At 31.9% G+C, this 22805-nt stretch overlaps 1 protein-coding gene across 3 annotated transcripts; it reads right to left on the bottom strand.

The window, feature by feature from the left end:
* Window positions 1-86: 86 nt before the first annotated feature.
* Window positions 87-22621, bottom strand: LOC130614583 (trafficking protein particle complex subunit 8-like). Of its 3 annotated transcripts, none has more exons than XM_057436008.1 (28): window positions 22495-22621; window positions 19775-20001; window positions 18932-19120; window positions 18759-18848; window positions 16302-16479; window positions 15783-15942; window positions 13509-14003; window positions 13307-13413; window positions 12937-13087; window positions 12268-12362; window positions 11949-12063; window positions 11505-11636; window positions 10356-10427; window positions 10016-10168; window positions 9505-9862; window positions 9157-9278; window positions 6897-6971; window positions 6538-6822; window positions 4551-5080; window positions 4108-4159; window positions 3909-4005; window positions 3314-3385; window positions 3160-3206; window positions 2649-2744; window positions 2085-2177; window positions 1869-1975; window positions 1613-1708; window positions 87-1379 (listed from the first exon to the last, which is right to left on the bottom strand). In XM_057436008.1, the coding sequence occupies exons 2-28, from the start codon at window positions 19929-19931 to the stop codon at window positions 1133-1135; spliced, it is 4371 nt and encodes a 1456-aa protein (XP_057291991.1). In that variant the 5' UTR covers window positions 19932-20001; window positions 22495-22621; the 3' UTR covers window positions 87-1132. The 3 variants fall into 3 exon arrangements, with proteins under 3 accessions (XP_057291991.1, XP_057291990.1, XP_057291992.1); XM_057436007.1 differs by lacking the exon at window positions 22495-22621 and adding an exon at window positions 20388-20710; XM_057436009.1 differs by lacking the exon at window positions 22495-22621 and adding an exon at window positions 20388-20709 and having other exon boundaries at window positions 11958-12063.
* Between the last annotated feature and the right edge of the window lie 184 nt (window positions 22622-22805).

The following is a 22805-nucleotide window of genomic DNA, read 5'->3' as shown; positions in this document are numbered from 1 at the left end:
CCTGTTTTGGCTGGATCTTCCTTACTGGAGACTGTATTTATCGACAAAAGGATTAATGGTAAAATCAAAAAGTAATACCATGAAAGTAACAGCTATAAAATTAAATTATATATCATAGTATGATTAAAATAAACAAAAAATTACAAAATAATTTTTATATACTCTCAAAATTATCAGAAAGATTAATGAAAAAATTGCTACTACAATTGTTTCAATGTATAATGGCCAAAATTTCTGGTAGAGAAATATAAAATATTTCAACAATCTATATCAAATTATTCTAAAGAACACTATCTATGACAACAAATCTGATCATTTATACACAACTGATGTTTGTTTCCTCAAGTTTAAAAACAGACAAAATGACGGCATGTGAACAATACTTCAACATTATGATTATCCAATGTTATATCATGAAAATAAATACACAGCTTCAATTAACAATGTTTTGATATTGATAAGCACGAGAAAGGAGGGAATTTGCAGTTTGATTTGCAGCCTTTCAGCGAACAACAACGTGTATATTAAAATTCTTAATTTTTATTTAATTTATATCATTATTCAAGTTGGATGTTACTTGAACTTACAAAGGTTGTGCTCTTATTTAAATTTAACTATTGTTTGTGTGTTGGAGCATATGGTCGCAAAACAAATATAAATTACCGACATGAAACACAAGTTTTTAACAACGAACAGAAAAACAGCATTTCATTGTGGCAAAAAAATTGACACCATGAAATAAAATGAACTAGAAAAGGTTGCTATGATTCAATAAAATTATAAATCAATAAATAAGAAAGCATTGATAGTAGTTTTTGATAAGCAACTCTATTTTTATGTCACCTTTAGCTGCTAAGGGCAAAGTTGTGATTTCTTAGAATAGATAAAAATTTGAAGAGCACAACATTCAAACAAAGACTTTACATTGAAATTATTTATTAGAAAAAACACTGTTTTTCTTTTAAATGTTTTTTTGTATAAGTTGTTTATCCAGATTTGAGCCTTGGTTACCTGACTTCATAAATTTTCAGGTAGACAAGTTGCTTGATACAGCTACTTAAATTTGAGCGAAATCTTAGCCTCAGCCTTTAACAAACCGTTGTTTATAAAAAACATACACAATTCTAAATAATTACATGACTGCAACATCTTCAACAATGATGTAATGCGATTTAGGTAACACTAAAGCTATTTTTTGTAGTTTACCATTCGAGTTTCTACTTCTTACATAAACATTAATGTTTTGAATCTCATATATTCCAACAGTGGTCAACATTGCATTGACAACAATACCTATATCTGAATTTTCAGAAACTGTAAAGGCTCCTTCTCGTCTGCCAACCCACTGAATAAGACTAGATGCTTGTACAGGAACTTGGCTATAACAGAAGCAATCAAGCAATGAGTAAAATTAAAGTAGACAATGTTCGATGTTCCTTACCAAAACACACAATGCAGTGCTTCTTATTTAAATTTTTTTTATGAAACTAGTAACACGTTATCCTAATTTTCTGGATGTGATAGGACAAAAAACATCTTTAACATCTTTTTTCCTTTTAAAATAAATAATAACAAACAGTTAAATTAAACAGACCAGTCAAATTTGACAAACCTATTATCGTCATATAAATCAATAGTCTCGATTTCAATTTCAACTTCTTCATTGTTCATGTTGAAACATTTTACAGTCACTGGAACAATGCAAATACTAAAAAAAGAAACAGAAAAAGTATTTTAACTCAATATTGTAGTTTACTTCAGCCAAGATTCTATACTAGAATAGTAGTTAAAAAAATATTCATAACGTAAATATACCACAAAGAAACAAATTAAAAAAACAGGTGAAGAAGAAGGATTATCAATATTACCTGTTTTTAGTGAAGTCATGTTTTACAATAGCAGTATATTCGTACGAAACGCTGACATGGTCTTTTGCAGACAGTGTTTGTGTTGCAACAGCATGAGCCGCTATGGTCTAGAAACATAGGCTTAAAAATCTCAACATAGCATCTGAAAAATTCGAAAATAATTCACAAAATTTAATCCTACTCTCAAAGCAATTATAAAAAACAATAAGCACTTACATAATTTTCCAAATACTGTTTTGATTTAGGAAGTGTTGCATGACTTTGACCCATAATTACATTACGTGTGAAACCTTCATCAATGTAAAATGTCTAAAACAAATTTTCTAATGTAGATTTTATTTCCCAGAAATTGACAAAGCAGACTTTTTAACATGATTGCATTGCTGAACAATGTCAATAAGTAATTGTTTTTTCCACAAATAAAAAACACGTATATAAAAAACATAAATATATAAATTTGCTTCTTTGATTTATAGGTCTCCATATTGCCAAAGGTTTTGTATGTAAAAAACAAACTTTTAACAAATTTTATCACATAAGGAAAAACATGTATTTTTGTTGAAGGCAAAAAAATTAAAAAAGTGAAGCCATCTTAATAGTGGGTGTGATCATGTATTCAGTTATCGGTATATATATTTAACCATATAGACTCAATTTCTTCCTTGACAGGCTATTAAACGCTTAAAATATTCCCATACCCAAACTTGTAAAGTACAATTCCTCATTTTTTTTTTATTCAGCTTTACTTTTGTAATACTGGCAAACGATAAATTGTCATACCTCCCAGAATAAAATAAGACCTAATGAGTCGATGACTGCTTGTGCATTCACTGGTGATTTCAAGAATAAGTCCAATAATGGTGTGTCATCTACATTCTGTTACAAAAGAAAGAAAAAATTACAAATAAATTTGTTTTGTTAAATATTCACATACTTAAACTTAGCTAAAAATTAAAGAACATTCTTAGCAACCTTCAGGAGTCCCCCCCCCCCCCCCTGAACACTTTTCCCTCACTTAAGCAATATTCTCAGTTGGTGTGCATCACAACTCTTCTCAGAAGAAACACAACAGTGCTTAAACATCACCCACTCTAGTGTGGTTCGAAGAAACCCATTTTAAACGTGTTCAGTTCACTATTAACAAATACCATTAAAAGGGTCATGGTGGTGTTGGTAAAGAAAATACGTATTTAGGTATATACGTAACTAGCTAGATATTTTAGGACCAAAAATCTCCTTTTCTAAAGTGTGCCATGTGCCATTATTTCCTGAAAACAACTTTCAATCTTACCTGATCACATACACCTAATGGTATTGTTGAAACACAAGCTTCTAAGTCTAAAAAACAGTTAAAATAATTGTAAAAGAAAAAAAGAAATAACTGGATTTTTAAACAAAAGTGAGCACTCGGAAATACTTGTAAGCAATAAAAGTAGTAAAAATACCATTATTTTTTGATGATGCAATTGCCTTTAAATGTAAGTTACATGTTTCACCAGGTCGCAATCGATAAGTTTCTAGAAATAATTTTACACTAAATTATTTTGTGAAGAGTTGTCAATTATTTCCCCACACAACAACACACAATATCTAAAGCCATGTTATGCTCATAGAAATTAAAACTTAATAAATTTATTCATTTTAAATTTTTTTAGTTTATTACTAACAAAGTCATAGAAAAATGACACATTTTTAAAAGTTAGTCAAAGTGTTGTGGTATAGTGGCAAACTAAATTTACTGTTGCTATCAGCTTTAATCAAATTTAATGCCTTTTTTTAAAGAAAAGTTATAGACCAGTTTGGCTCTATATCACAAAATTAGTCTATCACATAATGCCAACTATGCAATATTAACCCTATAACTGTTTACAAGGGCAATATTTTACCCAAGCAAAAAATGGCAATGCATGACAGAGCTTAATGTTTGAAGCTATTGCCCCCTGAGTTACTTTTTGCTATTTACCAAAATCTCAGGGAAAAAAAGGATACAAAGGTGATCTTACAAAATAAAAAATTCAAAATCCATTTTTTTATTCTTACCGATTGGTAGGTTTACTAGACTTTCTACTTTCCATTTTGAACTGTAACATTGCAAGTGTTTTAATGTGAACTCAACACATCGTAAATTCAAAGAACCCTAAAAACAAGCAGGATATCAACATTGATGGGGCATTTCTCCTTTTTATTTAACTAAGGTAATTTTCCAGGTTGGAATAAACGATATAACAGAAATCCTTACTTGAGCTCTATTTTCTATTGTTAAAGAGACAAGCAGCTGTTCCTTAGATTCACTAAAAAAATAATAACACTGTTGACCTTGTGAAATATTTGCTGGTATTATCTTGGCATATCTATAAGCCACTGACAAGTTATTGTACCATAAAGGAAGCAAAGACCCCCAAATGGACTAGAAGATATTGAAATATCACTGAACGTGACTAAATGTGTTACGTAAAAAAATTGACATCTGGCCATTTCTTTTAGACATTATAGCTCCATTTAGATCTACAAATTAATTTGTGACAAAATATTTTTTATTTCGATGTTTCAAACCCTGCATTTTTTAGAGTTTGACTGATCAAAAATTGACACTGCTGCTAATTAAATATACATAGTCGCATGATATATAAAGCGTTTAGAAGTCTACATTACAAAATTGCCTGCACCCAACAAGAAACTAACCTATCCGTTCGATCCACTGTGATTTCATCTTTATTAGAAACTTGCAACAATTTCGTTTTATGACTAGTTGTTAGTAAATTGAGTGTACTTAGTGTTTGTAAACGTATCATCTGCTGAAGAAACCTGTATGGTACTTCTGTGATACTTTCTTCAGGTTCATAATAAAAAAGAAAGTCCACTTCATGTACGCCTGACGTATCTAGACCATACATGAACACTGGCAAAGTAATTTCTTCACCATGTGCTAAACGATTATTTTCTAACGGAATTTTTACTACACTATTATCCTTTGTCAAATAGTCTTGTGGTATTTTATAACAACTATTACTGAATTTTCTATTCCCAGAATTCTCACAACTGTCTTTTTGATCGGTTTGGCAACTGGTGTTGTTTCCAAAAGAAAAACACTGTGGTCGACTGCAAGCCAAGTGGAGATTCTTTAATGGGACTTGTCCAACATTTTTAAATTGAAAATATCCTTTTTGCACTTCACCACATAACAGCGTAACTGGTAGATCATTCATTTTTACCTGCAAACAAAACAAGAAAATTCAGTGACTCACACTTTGTAAAAAAGAGAGAAAAATCCAGTTTTTTATTGATAAAGGTACTTATTTATTTCTAAAAGAAGAAAATTAATCACTTTGAAAAAGTTTGGTTTAATCCACATAAATTTTTGTTGTCTTCTTTTTTTCAGGAGAACCAACAATTGATGACAAGTTTGGCTTAGTGTTCATATAGTGTAAAAAAAAAACTGTGTAATTTTTTTATATTTGTGAACCTTGGTTCTTAAGTTCTTTAAAGTCAGAGTGGTACCACAGTCGCTGCCATGACAGTGTGGATCTGTTTGTTAAATTACTAACTTGTGTGACATATTTCTGTAGGGATGTAAACACACACACTCTGAATGAATGAGGCAAAGTAATACTAATTGAATAAATTGAATTTGTGAATCTCCTGTAAGTGTGATTTATTTTATTTATCATGCTTTGGGATAAATATAAAACAAAAATAGTGTTAAATTTTTTGTATTTTGGAAGTAGTATCATTTCTTTACCAATTTGCACGTTATTAAATTCTTGGAAAATATTTTTTTTATGAAGATGAAGATGTGATTTCTAACACCAACTTAAACTTAATATATAAAATTATTCGAGTTGGGTCATACAATCAAGGTTAACTAACAATGAACAAAGCAAGTTTTCAAATTCCTTGCCACATTTTCACCCTGTTAGAACAACACAATTTTTTCAAATTTATTGTTCTAATGGAATTTAACTCGTCTTCTTCATCACTTAAACCTTCATATGTAGTGGTTTGCATTGGTACTTTCTCTAATTCCTCATTCAAATATTTTGATACACTTCAATGGAATGTTGAGATAAATTTAAATCACTCTGAGAAGAGGATCATGTAGGTAAAACTTAATCCATTGTCCTATACATTTTGTTGAGTATGTACACAGTGTTGTGTCACAAATATGAAAATATGAACTAAGCATATTGACTTTCATTTAAGAATGGTGGTGACTTTCACTCTAATTATCGCTTTCTGGAAATAAAATTTGGATATAAAGAATACAAAAATTTTCAAGTTTTAATGTCATGTTGCTTTTGTAAAAACATAGTTTTTTTCATTAAATATCCCTGGCATACTTTGGTAAATAACAATAGAATGGTTAACCCAATGACACTGAATCTTTCTATAGCTGGGTTTTTATCATTTTGAATTATATACTAACAAAAATATTGGAAAACTTTCAAGAAATTGGTGTGCCACCCCCATTTTACAAAGCTCTATCTCTTTTTTATGAATTCCTTGATATTAGTCATTTTTTATTAGAGGGTTGTCATCTCACAGTTTTAAAAATAATACGTAATTTGAATATTTTTAATTTAATTTCGCCAAAAATAAGCCTTTGCTTCTCCAACAACATTATATATATTGAGCACTGACCTGATTACTGTACAAAATTCGATAAGATTACCTCTAATAATGGCAGTACTGGGAGAATGCATGTTTCTAATCTTTTATCAACACCATAAACAACAGAAGATTTCTGTTGTTTATTGGCATTTAGCCTCGGTCCTTTTACATCAATTGATTGCATTCCAAGTATACCAACACTTTTCAAAATACCTTCCTGATGCATGCTTAATTCCGATTTACCATATTCATCAACAGAACTTATAACTCCAATGCTACTTAATGTATATTTAATCCCCATTATTCTAACGTGACCTGCGGTTTTCGATATCAACCGTAAACATGCCTAAACAAAAAAATATTTTAGATAAATACATGCACAAAGAAAATATTCTCTACAAAGGGAAAAAATTAACTGACTGGTTTCTTCTCTCCTGGTTTAATCTGAAAATTATCAATCACTTCAGTCCAAATATAATCTGGTTGTTCACTTTCCTAAAAAGAAAAATGCAAGTGGAGTTTATCAAATGTTTATTTGCAATATCCCACTATGCAATCGATATACCAATACAAAAAATGCTATCTGGAAATGCAATTTTATGCTCCAAGGTCATGTGTCGTAGTCTATATTAGCAAAGTCTAATGACCTTATTGCATTACCTTCAACTTGAGGGCAAAAATTTGGTGGACAACATTAATAAAAACTTGAAATTAATTAAATCTGATTATGATTCTCCAATTTTCACTGTCCTGCAATATTGCAATAACTTGATCAAGGTATTTTGGAGTTAAGGAATTTATCACTAACCCATTAAACAACATTCTAGGACCAAATAGCTTGCCAGCTGATGGGGAACAGAGGTAGTTTTGGAACTGACAAGTTATCATCAAAAAACCTGTAAACCTCAGTATCTCTTTAATTTTTCCTAAAATTTTATTGATTAGTGCTTCAAGCTCTACACAATAAACGCAATAAGCAAAAAATATCTAAAATGTAGTTTCAATGAATCTATAAGTCATCCCTGACGTCATCAAAATTTGAGAGACAGATTTCTTCCATAGTTCTTCTGCCTATTAATTTTTTTCAGACAGATGCACTCCTCTATAATCAATGTTTAAAGCACTTTATACATTAAGAAAACAGGATAACATACTGTCGTAACAACATTTACACTTAAATGGGTCCTTGATTGTGTTATCAAAATTTTTTTGTTTGATGTAATTTTAAACTAATTTTCTGCAAGTAAGACAGGCCTTGCCATGAGTCGCAAGCAATTGCTCGCGCCGCGTAGTGCTCGCGTAAATAATAACATTTTGAGATAATTGTAAGCGTTTTTCTTAAGAATTGATTGGTCTTTTAAGTGAAATTCCTGCACGAACGCTCAGCCTGAAAGTGAAAAGATATTTGGTGTGATTATTTTCCACGATACGGGTTAATCTTTGTTGCGCATTCATTTTGCAGTAGAAAAGTGGGGGACGTTTTAAATCGTGAACCCCAAACACGATGATCGAGCGTCTACTGGTATAGCGACTCTCTCAATCTTAACTTCCTTTTCTACATGTCCGATATAGTATGCATGACTATACTGTCGTTTTCATAAATTTATTGTTTATTTTTCAGCAAATAGGAAAAAATATGCTTCGTTTTCAAATTAAAAAAATCTTTATCTGCATGGTTTAAATAAAACTTCCAAATTCATTCGAAAGTTCAGGTACCCGTCAGGTACATAAAATTTATACAGAAAAAAAAATTATACCGCACGTGGGTTTCGTTTTTAAAATTGTTTGAATAACAGTTGCGGCATAAAGAAAATAATCCATTAAATTTGGACCTGCTATGGTTTCAAATTGTTTCGTCAAATGAAGAAATTATCCACAATTAAATCCATGTCTGTTCCGCCTGTAAGTGCAGTTTTGCAGACTTCCGTCATCCGTGCTCCGTCGGCGTTCACCTCTGCATTAGTTAAGAACCGCATGGCTGGATTTCTTGTGCAAGACCTGGTTACCAACGACGAAGGGGCCAGGCAAAAGAGATTTATGTCTACGTAGTTCTTTTAACTAAATCAGGAGTCGGTGAATTAGCTAGGATGGTCAGGTTGGCTATGAATAGGCTTGCTCGTGGATTTCAAGGACCAGGACTATTCAATAATTCTGATATCTAAAAGTGTCCGTCCAAGACGGAAATCTATCGGACGTTTTAACCGACGAAAGTTCTAAACAAGCCACGGACATCTCCGACCAAACTGGAAATGTGGCAGGCATTTTAATCACACGCCTTAAACGATTTAGGTGTGTGCCAAGGCGCACGCCTCTCCTGAAAAAGATGCCCTGAGAGACTAAATGTAAAGTTTTTTTAGCGAAAAATATGGCGAGCAAAATTGCTCGCGTGGACGCTCTGACGCGAGCAATTAATTGCTCTGGAGGTTATTTGCACATGGCAAGGCCTGTAAGTTTTTCCACATGGCTCACAACTGGTCTTATATAATAATATGCTGTGTCTGTGACTCATTCAAAGTAGGTGTTTCATTTTTGAAAGGAGATATTGGCTTATTCTAAGGAAATTTCCTAAATTGATGTCAATAGCGCTATTAAAAGCACTAAATATCTTGACTAACAACTTCCTCCATGTAGGTAACCAGAAATTGGGACTTTTTTCATAGTTTCATTAAAAAATACTAACTTTATTAGTTATAACCGCACTATCTTCAGAAGATGTTTGAAATTCCCATAATAAAGATAACTGTAACAAGTTTAATGGGATCTTCAGAGGGTTTGAGCACTGGATCTCATATGCAAATTGTTCTGAAAAAATCGAAGATATATGAAAGTAAAACAATCAAAAAATTAAAAATCGTATCTGAAAACTTGAATATTTTCCGATGTATTCCAGAAACAAAAAATAGGAGTGCAAAGGTAATGTAGCAATTTAAGTTTGGCAACAACCACAAGGGATTTTTAAGACTGTTGATGAGGTACTACTACATTTGTCTTAATATTTTAAGATTTGAAGGAATATATAAATACATACCTCCAACTGCTATGAATGCTTTTGATCTATTGTCAGTGTGTACAGAAAGACAAGGTGTGTATGGTTTAAAAGGATACGGTAAATCGCCAGTCACAAATTGAACAACTTTTTTTTCTAATTCGGCCCAGCGCTTTATAAAAGATTTGGAAAAGTTTTTTTGGAATGTGTATGAGCCAGCATAAACCGTCCTGGATCGCCTGGATGTTGAAGTGCTTGTTGTACTTGGCGTTACAGGTATAACTTGGTCTTGCATGTAAAGTAAACATCTGGTGGCTTGGCAATCTATCACAGGTAGTTGTAAAATAGGAAGTTTTTCAGCTGATGAAGGGTTTTTCGTTTTCTTTGATTCTAGATTTTGCTGAAAATTAATAAAAACATGTGTACAACAAAGAAAACAAAATGAACAATAACAAAATTTTATTCCAATTTTAAAACAGTTAACTAAAATGTTGAGACTTATTAGTTATTTAAAAACAATTTTTTAAAATGATGCATTTTTTGTCACAAGTACCTTGAACACAGCTAGAAATTCTCTTAAATGTGCTGCTTGCTGGGAAGGTGGTTGCTGGCTTTCATAAGATAACAAAGCCTTGAGTGACAGTTGGGCATCATTTAGGTTTCCCAAATTAAACGATTGCCTTCCAATGATAAAGTTGACATGATCCTAAAATAAAGACATTCCCTTTCGATTTTTATTTCTTTCTCACAATATAAAAAGTAATTATAAAACAAACAAACAAACAAACAATCAAAACCAAGAAAAAAACCCTTTTAAAGTCTTTTCTTAGTAAATTTAAAAATTGCACTACATCCCAGACATTGTTCTATAAAAATCAATTATTGTACTGCACCTCTGCCAAATGCCACCCTTTTTGTTCATAAACTTGAAGTGCATTGATGTAACATCGAAGTGTATGCTTTCTCTAAAAATATGTTTGTAGATAACAAAATGAAATTAAACTAATTAAAATACAGGTATAATACCTGTACATCAGAATTACAAATACATATCAGATTACCAGTGTCAAAGACCCTTAATCCAAACAATGAAAGGATAGCTGCCATAATGGAAAATAAAATTTCTGTCAGTCTGTCAATTCCTAAAACTTATTCTGAAACTAAATTGACTCGGGAGGTTTTTCTTTTGAATGTATAATTTCATTTATCTGGCATAACGAAGTTTCGTTGTTTTTACAATGCGTTTTTTTCTGTCAGCTTTGTAGTAATTGCACATGCTTCATAACTTTTTACAAATATTTTTATTCTGGATAAATCATGTTTACATGAAAAATTTATACCAGTATAAAAACTCATATCTGTCCATCAAACCAGCATAAGATTTGTACCTGTATGATTTTTATTTTCCCCAAAACTTCGCCATTGCCAGGTTTCATACTGGTACCAAATATTCAAGTATGAGATTATTCATGCATACTAGTCAATAAAGCCCGTGGAAAAATCCACTGAGGCGGGATAAAATTGAAAAATAAGCGTCATATGCATTTTAGCAACCCATCTGCAAAATAAATTAGAACATTGTTTTTACGTTGCCTCTATTGTGCGGAGTTTAAAGCGCTGATCAAGAAAATGTATGTAATCACGTGCTTTTGATGAATGGTTAATGAGATATAAGGGTTTTGGTCCCAGGTGGTCCCTAGTTACCCACCCGGTGAAAAAACATTGACGACACCACCCTTGTTCCAAGTTATTTGGCCTCAAAGTTTTAAGTGCACTGTAATGGCTTCATCAATTTAATATAGGATATTGTCGTTAAAGTAGTGTCATTGACGTCGCGCCGTAACGTCAGAAAATTTACCTTATTAGACATGCATTTTTCGGCAACATCAAGGGAAAATGAACAGATCCACTTTGCCTGTTACAGAGACACAGAACTGAGGTATTATTGTATAGATAGTGGGTCTTAGGGAAATCCAATAACGTTGAAAGGTGGAGTAATTTTAAAAAGTTTGCTTTTTATTTAGCTGCAATAGAACACACACCTGAACTGATTTGCTATATCTATGACCAGCTAGAATCATATGAAATGCATATTTTCGTATCAATGGCTGATTATTATGGAGATAACAATGAGCTGCTTGCTCTAACAATAATGCACTGCGTAAGTCTGAATCCTACAACAGAAGTGAAGTGTTAGTGAAAGCTTAAAAGTACTTGACCTAATAGTTACAGATAATAAAAACAATGTAAATAACTAATTACTGCACATTGATATGCTGACAGCTACTTATTATAAAGAACACATAAACAAGGTCATTGATTTGATATTTTATAATTATATTTGTTAAACATGCAAAAATACGAAATTGATTTTGATAAATAGCTCATTTTACTGATCTTTTTTAAAGTACTCAGTTACTTAATGTTAGTATTATATTTTTTAATAACATAATTATTTTTTTGGTGTAAAACAAAAAAATGTTCACTTCATGTACTTCATTTGTAAGTTTGATATATTCAACAGCCGCCTCTGGATATTTCTCAGTTGCCTTTAAAGCTTCAGTACTCATTAAACAAGCTCTCGTGGCCAACTGTGGAAGTCTACAAGAATAAGAAAAAGTATTAGTACATGTTTTATAATCACTGCAAAAGAGAAAAGAAACAAAGTACCTCTACAGGTCAATGAAGGTTATAACCTATAATTTTTATTCATAAAGTATTTAAAGATGGATGGAAAGATAGAAAAATGGGAAATTGTGCTTGAGTTTATTTAAAAATAAATTTTAATAACACTGAGCAATTTACCTGCATGTATTTAAGTAGGTTGAAACGCAAGCTTCAAAATAATGGACAGGATATGGTCGGGTTCCTTGCATAAAAGCTGATAATGCAGACATTTCCTAAAAAACATGGACTGTTACTCTTGAAATTCATCATGGTATTTAAACACAAGACAAACATTACCAAGAAAAACAGAGTGAATCAGACTCTTATGACAATGTTAAACAACAATTTGTGGTTTACATGCTTTTAATGGATAACAAGTGCTGTTATTATGGTAGATTGAAACTTCTAATACTGGCGAATAAAAAACATTAGTATTTTCACTTTAAAAAGTGTTTGCATTGATTAACATCAGTTTTGATCCATGCAAAAAAAACACTACTGTTTTCGCCAGTAATTGGCCTTTCAACCACTTTAGTTCGGGAATAAACCTGTCATAACTAACAGCCCTTGTTATTAAAAGCAGATGGACCACTGGCATTCTAACCAGAACAGAGGTGATGCAAATTTGACATTCTTTTCCAAAAATTTAGATTTGTTTTTAGAAGTTAGCTTTTCTTCCAGCCATTATACTGGCCATGAAAAAACTTTTTTACAAATGCAAAAATCTAAATAAACCTAAACTTGGCAATATGTTAGTTGCGCAATGTACAACTGTATTGATTAAAGATTGTAAAAATAGATATTTACCAAAGCTCCAGCAAAATACAACCACGCATGGTCATTATTAAACTCTCGTTTAGCAGAATGATAAGAATTATATGCCAGCTCATAATGCTGCACTAGAAATGATAAATCTCCAATTCTTCGATATTGCAATTCCGTTGAGTCTGCATTATAACTAAAAAAGAACATAAGGATAAAAAATGGCATAATATATAGTGGATATTGCTATGTCTACAAAGAATACACAATTTATATTTTATTCGCAATTAGACAAATTCATAAATTAGACAATACCATTTGCTTAAAGATACATCCAAAAAAAGTGTGTATATTTGTAGACAAGATGTTCCTAATATCTAAGACTCTTGAAGTATATAATGCTAACTAAATTAACCTTGATCCAGTACTGAACTGGCCTACAGTATTTTGTGCTTTATTACTACCAAACCATTTCTTGGTCGCATTAAATATTGATTTATGTAAGCCGCGACGTGCCAATAACTAAAAGAGCAGAATTGCAGTATATATATAACGGCATTATTAACTTACAAATACAATTTTTACAGTATTCAATCAGAAAAAAAGTCTTCAACTACCTGTTCTGATATGCTCCTCATAAGTTTCTCTATGTGTGGTAACAAACCACGAACAGCAAATTCATAGATAAATTCTTTTATTTTATTTTGATCTGCAAGAGTCATGCAGTGTCCACGCTCTTTTCTAGAATGAGGCGAGCCCCCACTAACCATTCGGTACGAAAACTGTCCAAGACTCCTTTTATACTCTTGCAGTTTTAACGTCCTTTCAGATATTTTTCTTGGGCGAGTAGGTTGGTTCTGTAGATTTTTTTTTGAGCTTAAAGGTCCAAAAGCGTCCTCTTCGATATCGTCATCTAGCGTGTCATTGTAATGCATACTTGTTAGTGGATCATTAAAACTTAAAGAGCGAGGGCTGCCCTGATTTTCTTCAAGTTGTTTTTCAATGCTTTCCAACTCATTTACTATAGCTTCTTCTTTTTTATCAGCATCTTTTTGATTAGTGATGGGTCCAGATGGTTTAGTAGTTGTTTCCAAGTCCGCCTCATCAATATCCTATATAGCAAATATACTACTCAAAGGAGAAGCAAGTTCAACATTTTTTATACTTAAAAAGACAGAAACACACTTCATTTTTATGGCAAACATTGTTATTAAATATCTTTTCTGTTTACACAAACTTTCTAGAATGCTCTGTATAAAAACAAGGTCCAAATAAAGTAGTCTGGGTTTTAATTTAAACATGGTGTGTCATAGTTTAAAGCATTGCATTTGCTAAAGCAAAGATGATTCACAGAAATATTTTATGTTACTGTTTCGTTTTTAATCTATCCTAATTTCTAGTTTTTTCAAGCATAATGTAATGTTACTTTCCAATATACATAAAAGCCCAAAAACAAGGGGTGTTCATGAGCCTGGTTAGTCAGGCTGCCTTAGTTTGTCAGGCTAGAATCATCTTGCTATCACATAAAGTTTTCTCAGCCTCGGCTGAAAAATAGTTACAAGAAAAGTGTGTACTACTTAATAAGGTTTTTTAAACATATTTGTTGTTCCTAACGCATAAATTATTATTTTCATTGAGCACTTAAGATAAAATAAACCTATATTGATACCTATAACGATCGATCACATATCAAGTTTTTGTTTATTTAGAAACAGTGTAACATGAGGTCCATTGAGCTTTTGTCAAAACCTTTTTATCTGTACACATATAAATTTGATTTTAGTTGTTTTTAGTCTGATGATCTACCGATTTGATAAAAAGCTAAATATTTAAAGATAAATATTTTGCCTTTTTCAGAAAATATTTTTGTATTGTTCGTTGATTGTCCAAAGTAGTAATTGTCATAGGGTGACCTATCACCATAATTTTTTGCCTGAAATTGTTAAGCCGAAGTGAAATTTGGAAGGCTACATTCTATTGGTAGCTAAACAATATGATTACGTTGACCAATGCAGCACATCAAAAAAACGTGTGATTTCTTGTAACACATGCACCCAAATTTTGGGGAAGGAGCCTGCAGTTTAATCCAATACAAACATGATTGGAAAAATTATTTTAAAAGAAATTCATCCAAGGCTGTATAATACTTTTCACATTTTTCAGTCCCAAATGTTCTTTTGCTAAAGCTGCATAATTGGTACTCATATTAATATGCTATTTTTTCACAAATAGATGGGTAAATGGAGAAATTAGACATGTTCAAATTATCGGTTGGTACTAAGGATTTTTATGGATTGAAAGAAATAGATAGTGTTGAAGTTTGATTTTTAAATCTTTAAAGGAATTCACGCTCAGCTTATTAAAATTTTTTTAATTGATGTCTGGGAGCCGCAGACAAACCCACTATACTACGAGTTCTGGGGACCGCGGATCGAATCCCGCCAGGCAGTATGTTAGTGATGAACAAAGTAGTTCTTCTACAATATGACTTACACGCATTATACTCGCCCGTCATGATCAGAGGTCTGATCGGGGTGAAGCATTCTCTGTTGAGAATGAAATACGGATGTGCTATGATAAATATTTACCTATGTATACACACCATCCGGATAAACTACCTGAGTTCATCACTAACATATTGTCGCACGTAGTATAGTGCGTTCGTCTGCGGCTCCCAGTTCTGGGGACCGCGGATTGAATCCCGCTCACTGCCAGGCAGTATGTTAGTGATAAACAAAGTAGTTCTTCTACAATATGACTTATAAAAATTAGGTTTTCTAAAAAATTTAGCTATAAATTTTAAAACAAAATATCTTAATTTTCCCTGTGTTCTAAATCTGTGTTGCATATTGCTCCTAAGTCAAGAGTTCAAAAAGCAACGGTCAACATACCAGAGTTTCATCTGAGAAAGGGTAAATGTGCTGACTCCAAGGATCGGAGAAATTTTCCTCTGCAAAGTGTGGATGCGTCTGTTGTCTTGAATTTATTTGCAAAAGAAAGCAAGTGTGAGAGCCATATACCGACTTCATGCTTTGATACACTGCCTCAGCTCTAAAAAAGAACAAGAAATATGCTGTATGCTACAATTTAACATGTATTATACAATAAAATGAGAGTTTGTTTGTTTCCCTTTTTATTTCGAGTTATGTTTAACTAAAAAATACTACGTTGTTATAACAGATATAAATATATAAAACTAAGGGATGGTGGAAATAGCATATAAATTCATGTCGGAATTTAGCAACAGCCAAATTTGTTAATGTAACTAAGAAAAGTCTACTTTATCCTGTTTGAATTAACCTTAATTTGTGATTGTAAAAAGCCAGTACTTGTACTCTAAAATAAACCCTTTGAGGAATAAATTAAATAAAGAGATTGAACTGCTATTAAATGTTTCTAATTGAGCTTACTTTGCTTCTTCTCCGTCAGAAATGTCGTGGAGAAGCAGGTAGTATTTGAAAGTATTAACGCTAAACCAATTGTATCCTTTCGATTTTTCTGTCCTGTGTTGTATGTTATTTTGTTTAGTACTAAGTGCTGCAAATGCATTCATCGGATCAGGATGTTTCGTGGAGACAACTAAAATGCCTGTGGGGTTAATATTAAGAAAAAAAGGGACAATAATTGAAGGAGAAAGTATGTCAATAAACCTTAGTTTTTTATTAATTTTTGTTGTGCAACATTTATTGTACTGCTTTGTTGTACAACATGTGTTTCCAATAAATACAGTACAGTCCAGATGTAAGCGTACGTGTACGCTCAACTTGCAAAAATAATTGCTTTCATTAAAAAAAACAATAGGATAGCGAGTTCCTTTCAAATTGCGCGAAAATAATTGCTTCGTGTTAAAAACAAAAGCATAGCAAGAAACATTGTTTAAAAACAATACTCTGCGGGAGAATAAATTAAACGCGAAGGCCATTGAATTTTTATTTTTTTTTAACAACGAAACTAATTATGTAACGCGATTTTAATGTTGATTTATTTAAAAAACACAAGCTCTTTTAAAAAACAACAAATCCAATGATCTAAATATTTAAAAAAAACTAATGCTACTTTTAAAACTTTTAGTAATATTTCTTTATCGTCAAAACATAATTTTTAACATGCAAAACTTTTAAGAGTTCTTTTTATAAAAAGCAACGTTTAGCAACGCAAACGGAAAAACCCTACGTTTGGGACTTTTCCCTTCGCGATAAGATTTCGAAAACAAATTAAATTTTAATATCGAAGAAAGAAAAAATCTAAAAATATTACTTTTGACGTTTTATAGTATCACGCTACATTTGTGTTTTCTAGCGCGCAACAGCTCTATCTCTTAAAAGATTTAAACAATGCATCTCGCTGTCTATTTAGTTTTTGCGCAAATCTTTTATTTTATAAAACTATCAAACAATGGCTCACCGTGTCACATTGATAGAGTTGATAACATTTTAAATACTTAAAAAACTTTCTAACGAAGCTTTCCTATCGCCGTTTTTCGTTTTTAAACTTTTAAAATGCGATCTAAAAAAGCTTTTTTATAGCAGTTTTTCGTTTTTAAACATTTAAAATGTGATCTAAAAAAACATTTCTATCGCCGTTTTTCGGTTTTAAACATTTAAAATGCGATCTAAAATAACATTTCTATCGCCGTTTTTCGTTTTTAAACATTTAAAATGTGATCTAAAAAAACATTTCTATCGCCGTTTTTCGTTATTAAACTTTTAAAATGCGATCTAAAAAAGCTTTTCTATCAAAATTAAAGTTTCAATCTTTGTTAAAATATAATAATTTCTATCGCTTAAAAGCTTTACTTAACCCGCGCAACCAACAATGCCTTCTCGCTAGTTTATTTAGTTTCCACGCAAAACTTTTATTTTATAAAACTATCAAACAATGGCTGTTAGTGTCACATTGATAGAGTTTATAACATTTGCAATTATGCTATTGGGAATAGTTATGTTAACACTATTTAACAATAGTTACGCGCAGTTATAATAAGCTATTTTTTCTTCAATAATCTTTTGTTTATTACGCGCAAGTTAATGACTTACAAGACTCGCAAGATAATTAATAAGAACAAAAGACAAACAACTACCGCCTCCGAGAAAAAGGTGTGAAACTTGAGCGTACGCGTACGCTTACATCTGGACTGTACTGTATGTAACAGTGTCTGCAACTGATGTACAGCAGTTGCTTGATGATTTCTGATAATGGAAACTGATATAATACTCCTACTCATAGTTGTTTTTTTATTATAAATAGAAACTTTAAAAATTGCTAAATCGCAATTTATCTTTGTCTACGGCGTAAAAACTATTTTTTTGGAATTAATGGGAATTAAGAAATCCAGTCTACCTTTTACCTAAAAATACTAACTAAATCAATTTTGCTATTTTTTTATTTCTAAATCTCAAAAACAAATGTTCACATTTTTTTATAAGCAACTTTATTTTTTAATTTTCTATTTTGGCCTCAAATTTACTAAGTGTAATACTTAATTAAAGGTCTCAAATGCTTGCTATTCGTACAATTTAAGGTTATTATTTAGCAAAAAAAAAAGACTAAAAATTGTGGAAATTATGTTATTAAATTTTCTTTTATATATCTGTATTGTAATCAGTCTGTTACTACTTAGCGGTGGTTCAACAACATATTACTGAATTACCAAAAAAATGTTTTTTCTCTTCTTGTCGCTGTTTTTCGCAATGAATTTTATGCCCATACAAATTTTTATAATATTAATTTTTACAAATTAAACAAATTAAACAGTTTTTGTGTGCGTAAACTCCACGATATTACATAAATTTGCAAACATAATATACTCAGGATTATAAAAAATTAAATAAAGACAACAAAAATATAAACATATCTTAAAAGGATACATGCTAAATAATCTCGTAAAAATTCATGGTTCATTGGTTGAATTAATTGAAAAAAACAATCTCTATACGCCTCATACCACGGTGTGGATGCTAAAATAGTCAAAACAAAACAACAATAGTACGTGGCAAATAAAATAAACAAGAGATAAAAAAAATTAGAACAACATATTTACCATTAATTTGCTTCTCAACAGACACTCTGGAGTTAAGATCCACTGTATGGACAGATTTGTTGACAACTTCTGTCAAAACTCGATTTACTAAAACAGGAGGCGGCAGTGAAGCTTGAATATCAATCACTCGCATCTTTAAATTTCTTACCGAAATAACTATGTTCGGGTTGACAGGATCATGGATATGCACTAAAACAAAATATTGCCAATTTAAACATTCAAAGTGAACTTCTTTCCAATCATAAACCATCATTCATAACAATTTCCTTTGGGAAAAACCAAACAGTATTTTCTTTAAAAATTTTTTAATTGTGACCTGCTATTAGGAACTCTGCAGTTCATACTATTAAAACAGTCATCTCATTTTCTTGTATCCTTTTTAGATTAAGAGTGTAGCTAAAACATAATACTTGTATTTCACTAATAAAACTAAACTTTATTTTGAGTTAGAAAACTGCTGTATTGTTATAATAAGTGTGGAAATAATTATTTGCTGACACTTAGAATGCTAAATTAAAAAGATTAAATGTCAACATTTTTTGTAAATATTTATGAAAAAAAATAAAAATAAAAAGTTAAACGAAAAACTAAAATACAAGCATTCTATCAAAAAAATAATTTTTACAAACACATATTTTAGCAACAAACTGTTCAATTTCTGTTGATGCAGAGCTGCATAAGTCTAAGAAAGCTGAACTTGTAAAGAATAATGTCTAGGCTAATTATAAGCATCTATTTGTAAAATGTAGCCAAGTGTTTGTTACTAACTTTAACTGTTAAAAACGAATCACTTTAACATATTTTTTGCAATTTTAAAATTAGAAAAGAAAATAATTTGCTTACCTTCTTCACCTAACTGGCAAAATGGTCGAATCAGCTCTACGAAAGACAGGTCATTTTTCTGACAAATTGCTTCTGCATCTTCACTGGCAAGTGCACCAACCATAGCTGGAAACGCCCCAATGATAAACTCTTGTGCACTCTGGATACAGCGTGCCATTTTGTATGATTGCAATTTCAATAATAAATGTTTAAGCTCACATTGGATATTATCATAACATATCTTGCTCCTAAAAAGAAACAACTTTTGTTAAAATACAGGTTTTTTCAGTTATGCTGCAAAAGTTTTTCTAGATGTTTTGTTAAGAAAAACATCAAAATAAAATGTTCAGAAGGATAATTTTTTTTCAAGAGTCTTTTAAACAAAAAACATGCACAGAAAACTTTTTAACAACAATAATCTTGTGTGGAATTTTCTTTTGTGTAATGTTTTGTTGAAGAAAATACCACAGAAAAAAATATCTTAAAGATCTAAAAATATCTTAAAGATATAAAAAAAGATATAAAAAGAACAATATTTTTGTGCACAAGTTATTGTAATCCATTCTGTAGTTAATAAGGCATTAATTTTATTACTAATAATACCTAAGGGGATTTTATTTTCAACATAACAAACCTATATTATTATGAAACTAGATAGCCTGGAGAAATATTCATAAGAAAACAACAACAAATGTGTGTTATCCTCTACAAATCCTCTTTCTTAATTCGCTTCATCCAGTTTTCCAATGTTGCGTCTGTTTTTTGAGCAATAAAAATGGTACATGGTGAAGTTGGAAGCAGCCACTAGCTACATCTGACACAATTCATTAAAGTGTTGCAACTATTTTAATCATAAAATTCGCGTTTAATCTAGTCACCAGTGGATCTCACATTGGATAAAACATATCACAGAATTCAGACGTAAATAACGTAAATAAAACGTTTTAGCTGATTCCTTTTTTACTAGACCCTGCGCAAACGCCCGTTAAGTTGTATTAAGAAATGGCTTATTGTTAAAAGTATTCGGTGATTCGGTTCAGCTTTGTTGCCGTAGTGATGATTGACATTTTGCTTAATTGGCAAATCACATTTGTGCTACATCCGCCATTTTTAAAATTTTGCAGGGTGATAACAAACCTAGTTCGTAGGGCAAAGAATGCTAAAAAATGTGGAAATGGAAGAATAATTACCTAAAGAAAGGTAGCCACAAAAAAAGCTGTCTGGAAATCAGGCCTATCAATAAGTAAAGAGCAATTGCTCTTGCTCACGCAAAGACTCGCCCAATTCTGAGAAATGACAAACAAGCGGAGCCATTAATTGCTCCCCCAGTTCCAAAAAAAGGTTTTCTGGCTGAGCAATATCAATTTATCTCACAATGGAAAACAATGTTTTCTTTCTTCTTATTTACAGTAAAAAAGAACCAAAATATATAAAAAAGACTTTGTGATAAAATATGCGTTTATAAACTTATTCTATTTATTCAGATTGCTCACCCAGTTTAAATTATTGTAACATTGGGGGAGCGATTTATTGCTCGGGTGTTATTTTCTTATTGATAGGCCTGGGAAATGATGCTTAGGCTAAAGGAAGTCGTACCTCAGTTTAGCGTCGGCCGCCCGCAGTTCCACAAAAAAAGAAATGAAATATACTCAATGCATCCTATTTCCAAAAAACTATTGCGTAATTTTGATTGATGTCGCAATTGATCGAAAGTATTCTTTTTTTGAATGTTTTCAAATGTAATGTAGTGTGTTAATTTAAATTTCAAAGGACCTTTGTTCCAATGCGTGCCATACAAAGTCGTGCGATCAAGCCTTGCCTCATTTGGATATATGTCCCAGTCTCCAGAGGTTGTCTTTCGGCGTTGTAGTTCCAGTTTGGGCTCAGAGGGTTTCAGGTTCAAGTTAGCTAGGCGGAGGGGCAAAATAATGAATAATGAAAATTTCCCGCATGGTACACCTGAGATACAGACGGTAAACTGACGTACAAATTCCTTTGGCCTTAGCTATAGATAGATATATAGATATGCATATTTTACATCGCTAGCCTCACAAATATTGAGGGATATACCCTGTCTATTATTTCCAGGAAGGGCCATGGCTTAGATGGAGAGTCCTAAAGTATTTAATGCTCTTTTTGAGCTACACGCAGACCCAATTAGGGCCCGTGCTTTACTAGACAACTCCCAGCAACATCCAACGGACCACACAATGTGCCATCTCCCCAAATTCCCTCACATGGTTTGGGTTAACCCGGGGCTATGGTAACATTCACTCGCCCATGTTGAATCGCCGTCAAGAGGAATCGAACCCTGGTCTCCCGCAGAGAGTACGAGAGCTATAACCACTAATCTAAATTTTGTTCCAAAAAATTATCCAATAAACTCCAAAATGTATCTAGCTCTGCACTCTCTTCACCTAAAATACGGAAACTTTTCACCTCCAAAAAAATTGTTAGGACGTCAAACCGAATCGCTGAATAATATATATAAAGTTTATAAAGTTGCCAGATTATCGTTAGAGTTGTTTGTTTATATAATCATGTAATAAGGACAAGCATATACGCCTTGCTTTAGCTAGCTAAGAACTTGCTAGCTTGACACATTTTCTATTTTGAGAGGTGTGCCCAACTCTTATGTTATGATGCCCATTTGGATGATTGGCAGAGTGTAAGAATCTGCAGTTTCTGAGTCCATGTGGTCTCTCAAATGTAATAAATGAAAAAAAAACATGTCTCACAACCTCCAGCCAGAGCTAGCTGCATCCAAGTGGGCTGTATTTTTGGCCTAATTGGTGGGCGAATTTTAAGTACGCTATAGCTAAGTAAATTGCAATCAAGCAAAAGGCTGCCTGCAGCTATGTGTGCCATGTTTTCATCTGTTATCATTCGATCATATTCGCCGTATATATATTTTTCCGGATAAAAACAAAGGGGCGCCAACAGCAAAAAAAAGTTAACTAAGAGGATATAATATTGTCCAGATAGTTGGTTTGGCTATCTTTGAAATAAATTACCGTTTTATTTTATTTTAAGGACTTTCATCAGTCTTTCT

The sequence above is a fragment of the Hydractinia symbiolongicarpus genome, chromosome 11 (assembly GCF_029227915.1).
Source record: "Hydractinia symbiolongicarpus strain clone_291-10 chromosome 11, HSymV2.1, whole genome shotgun sequence".
In the NCBI taxonomy this organism is placed as follows: Eukaryota; Metazoa; Cnidaria; class Hydrozoa; order Anthoathecata; family Hydractiniidae; genus Hydractinia; species Hydractinia symbiolongicarpus.
Note: the sequence above shows the minus strand (reverse complement) of the source record. Positions and strands in the feature narration are given on the sequence as shown.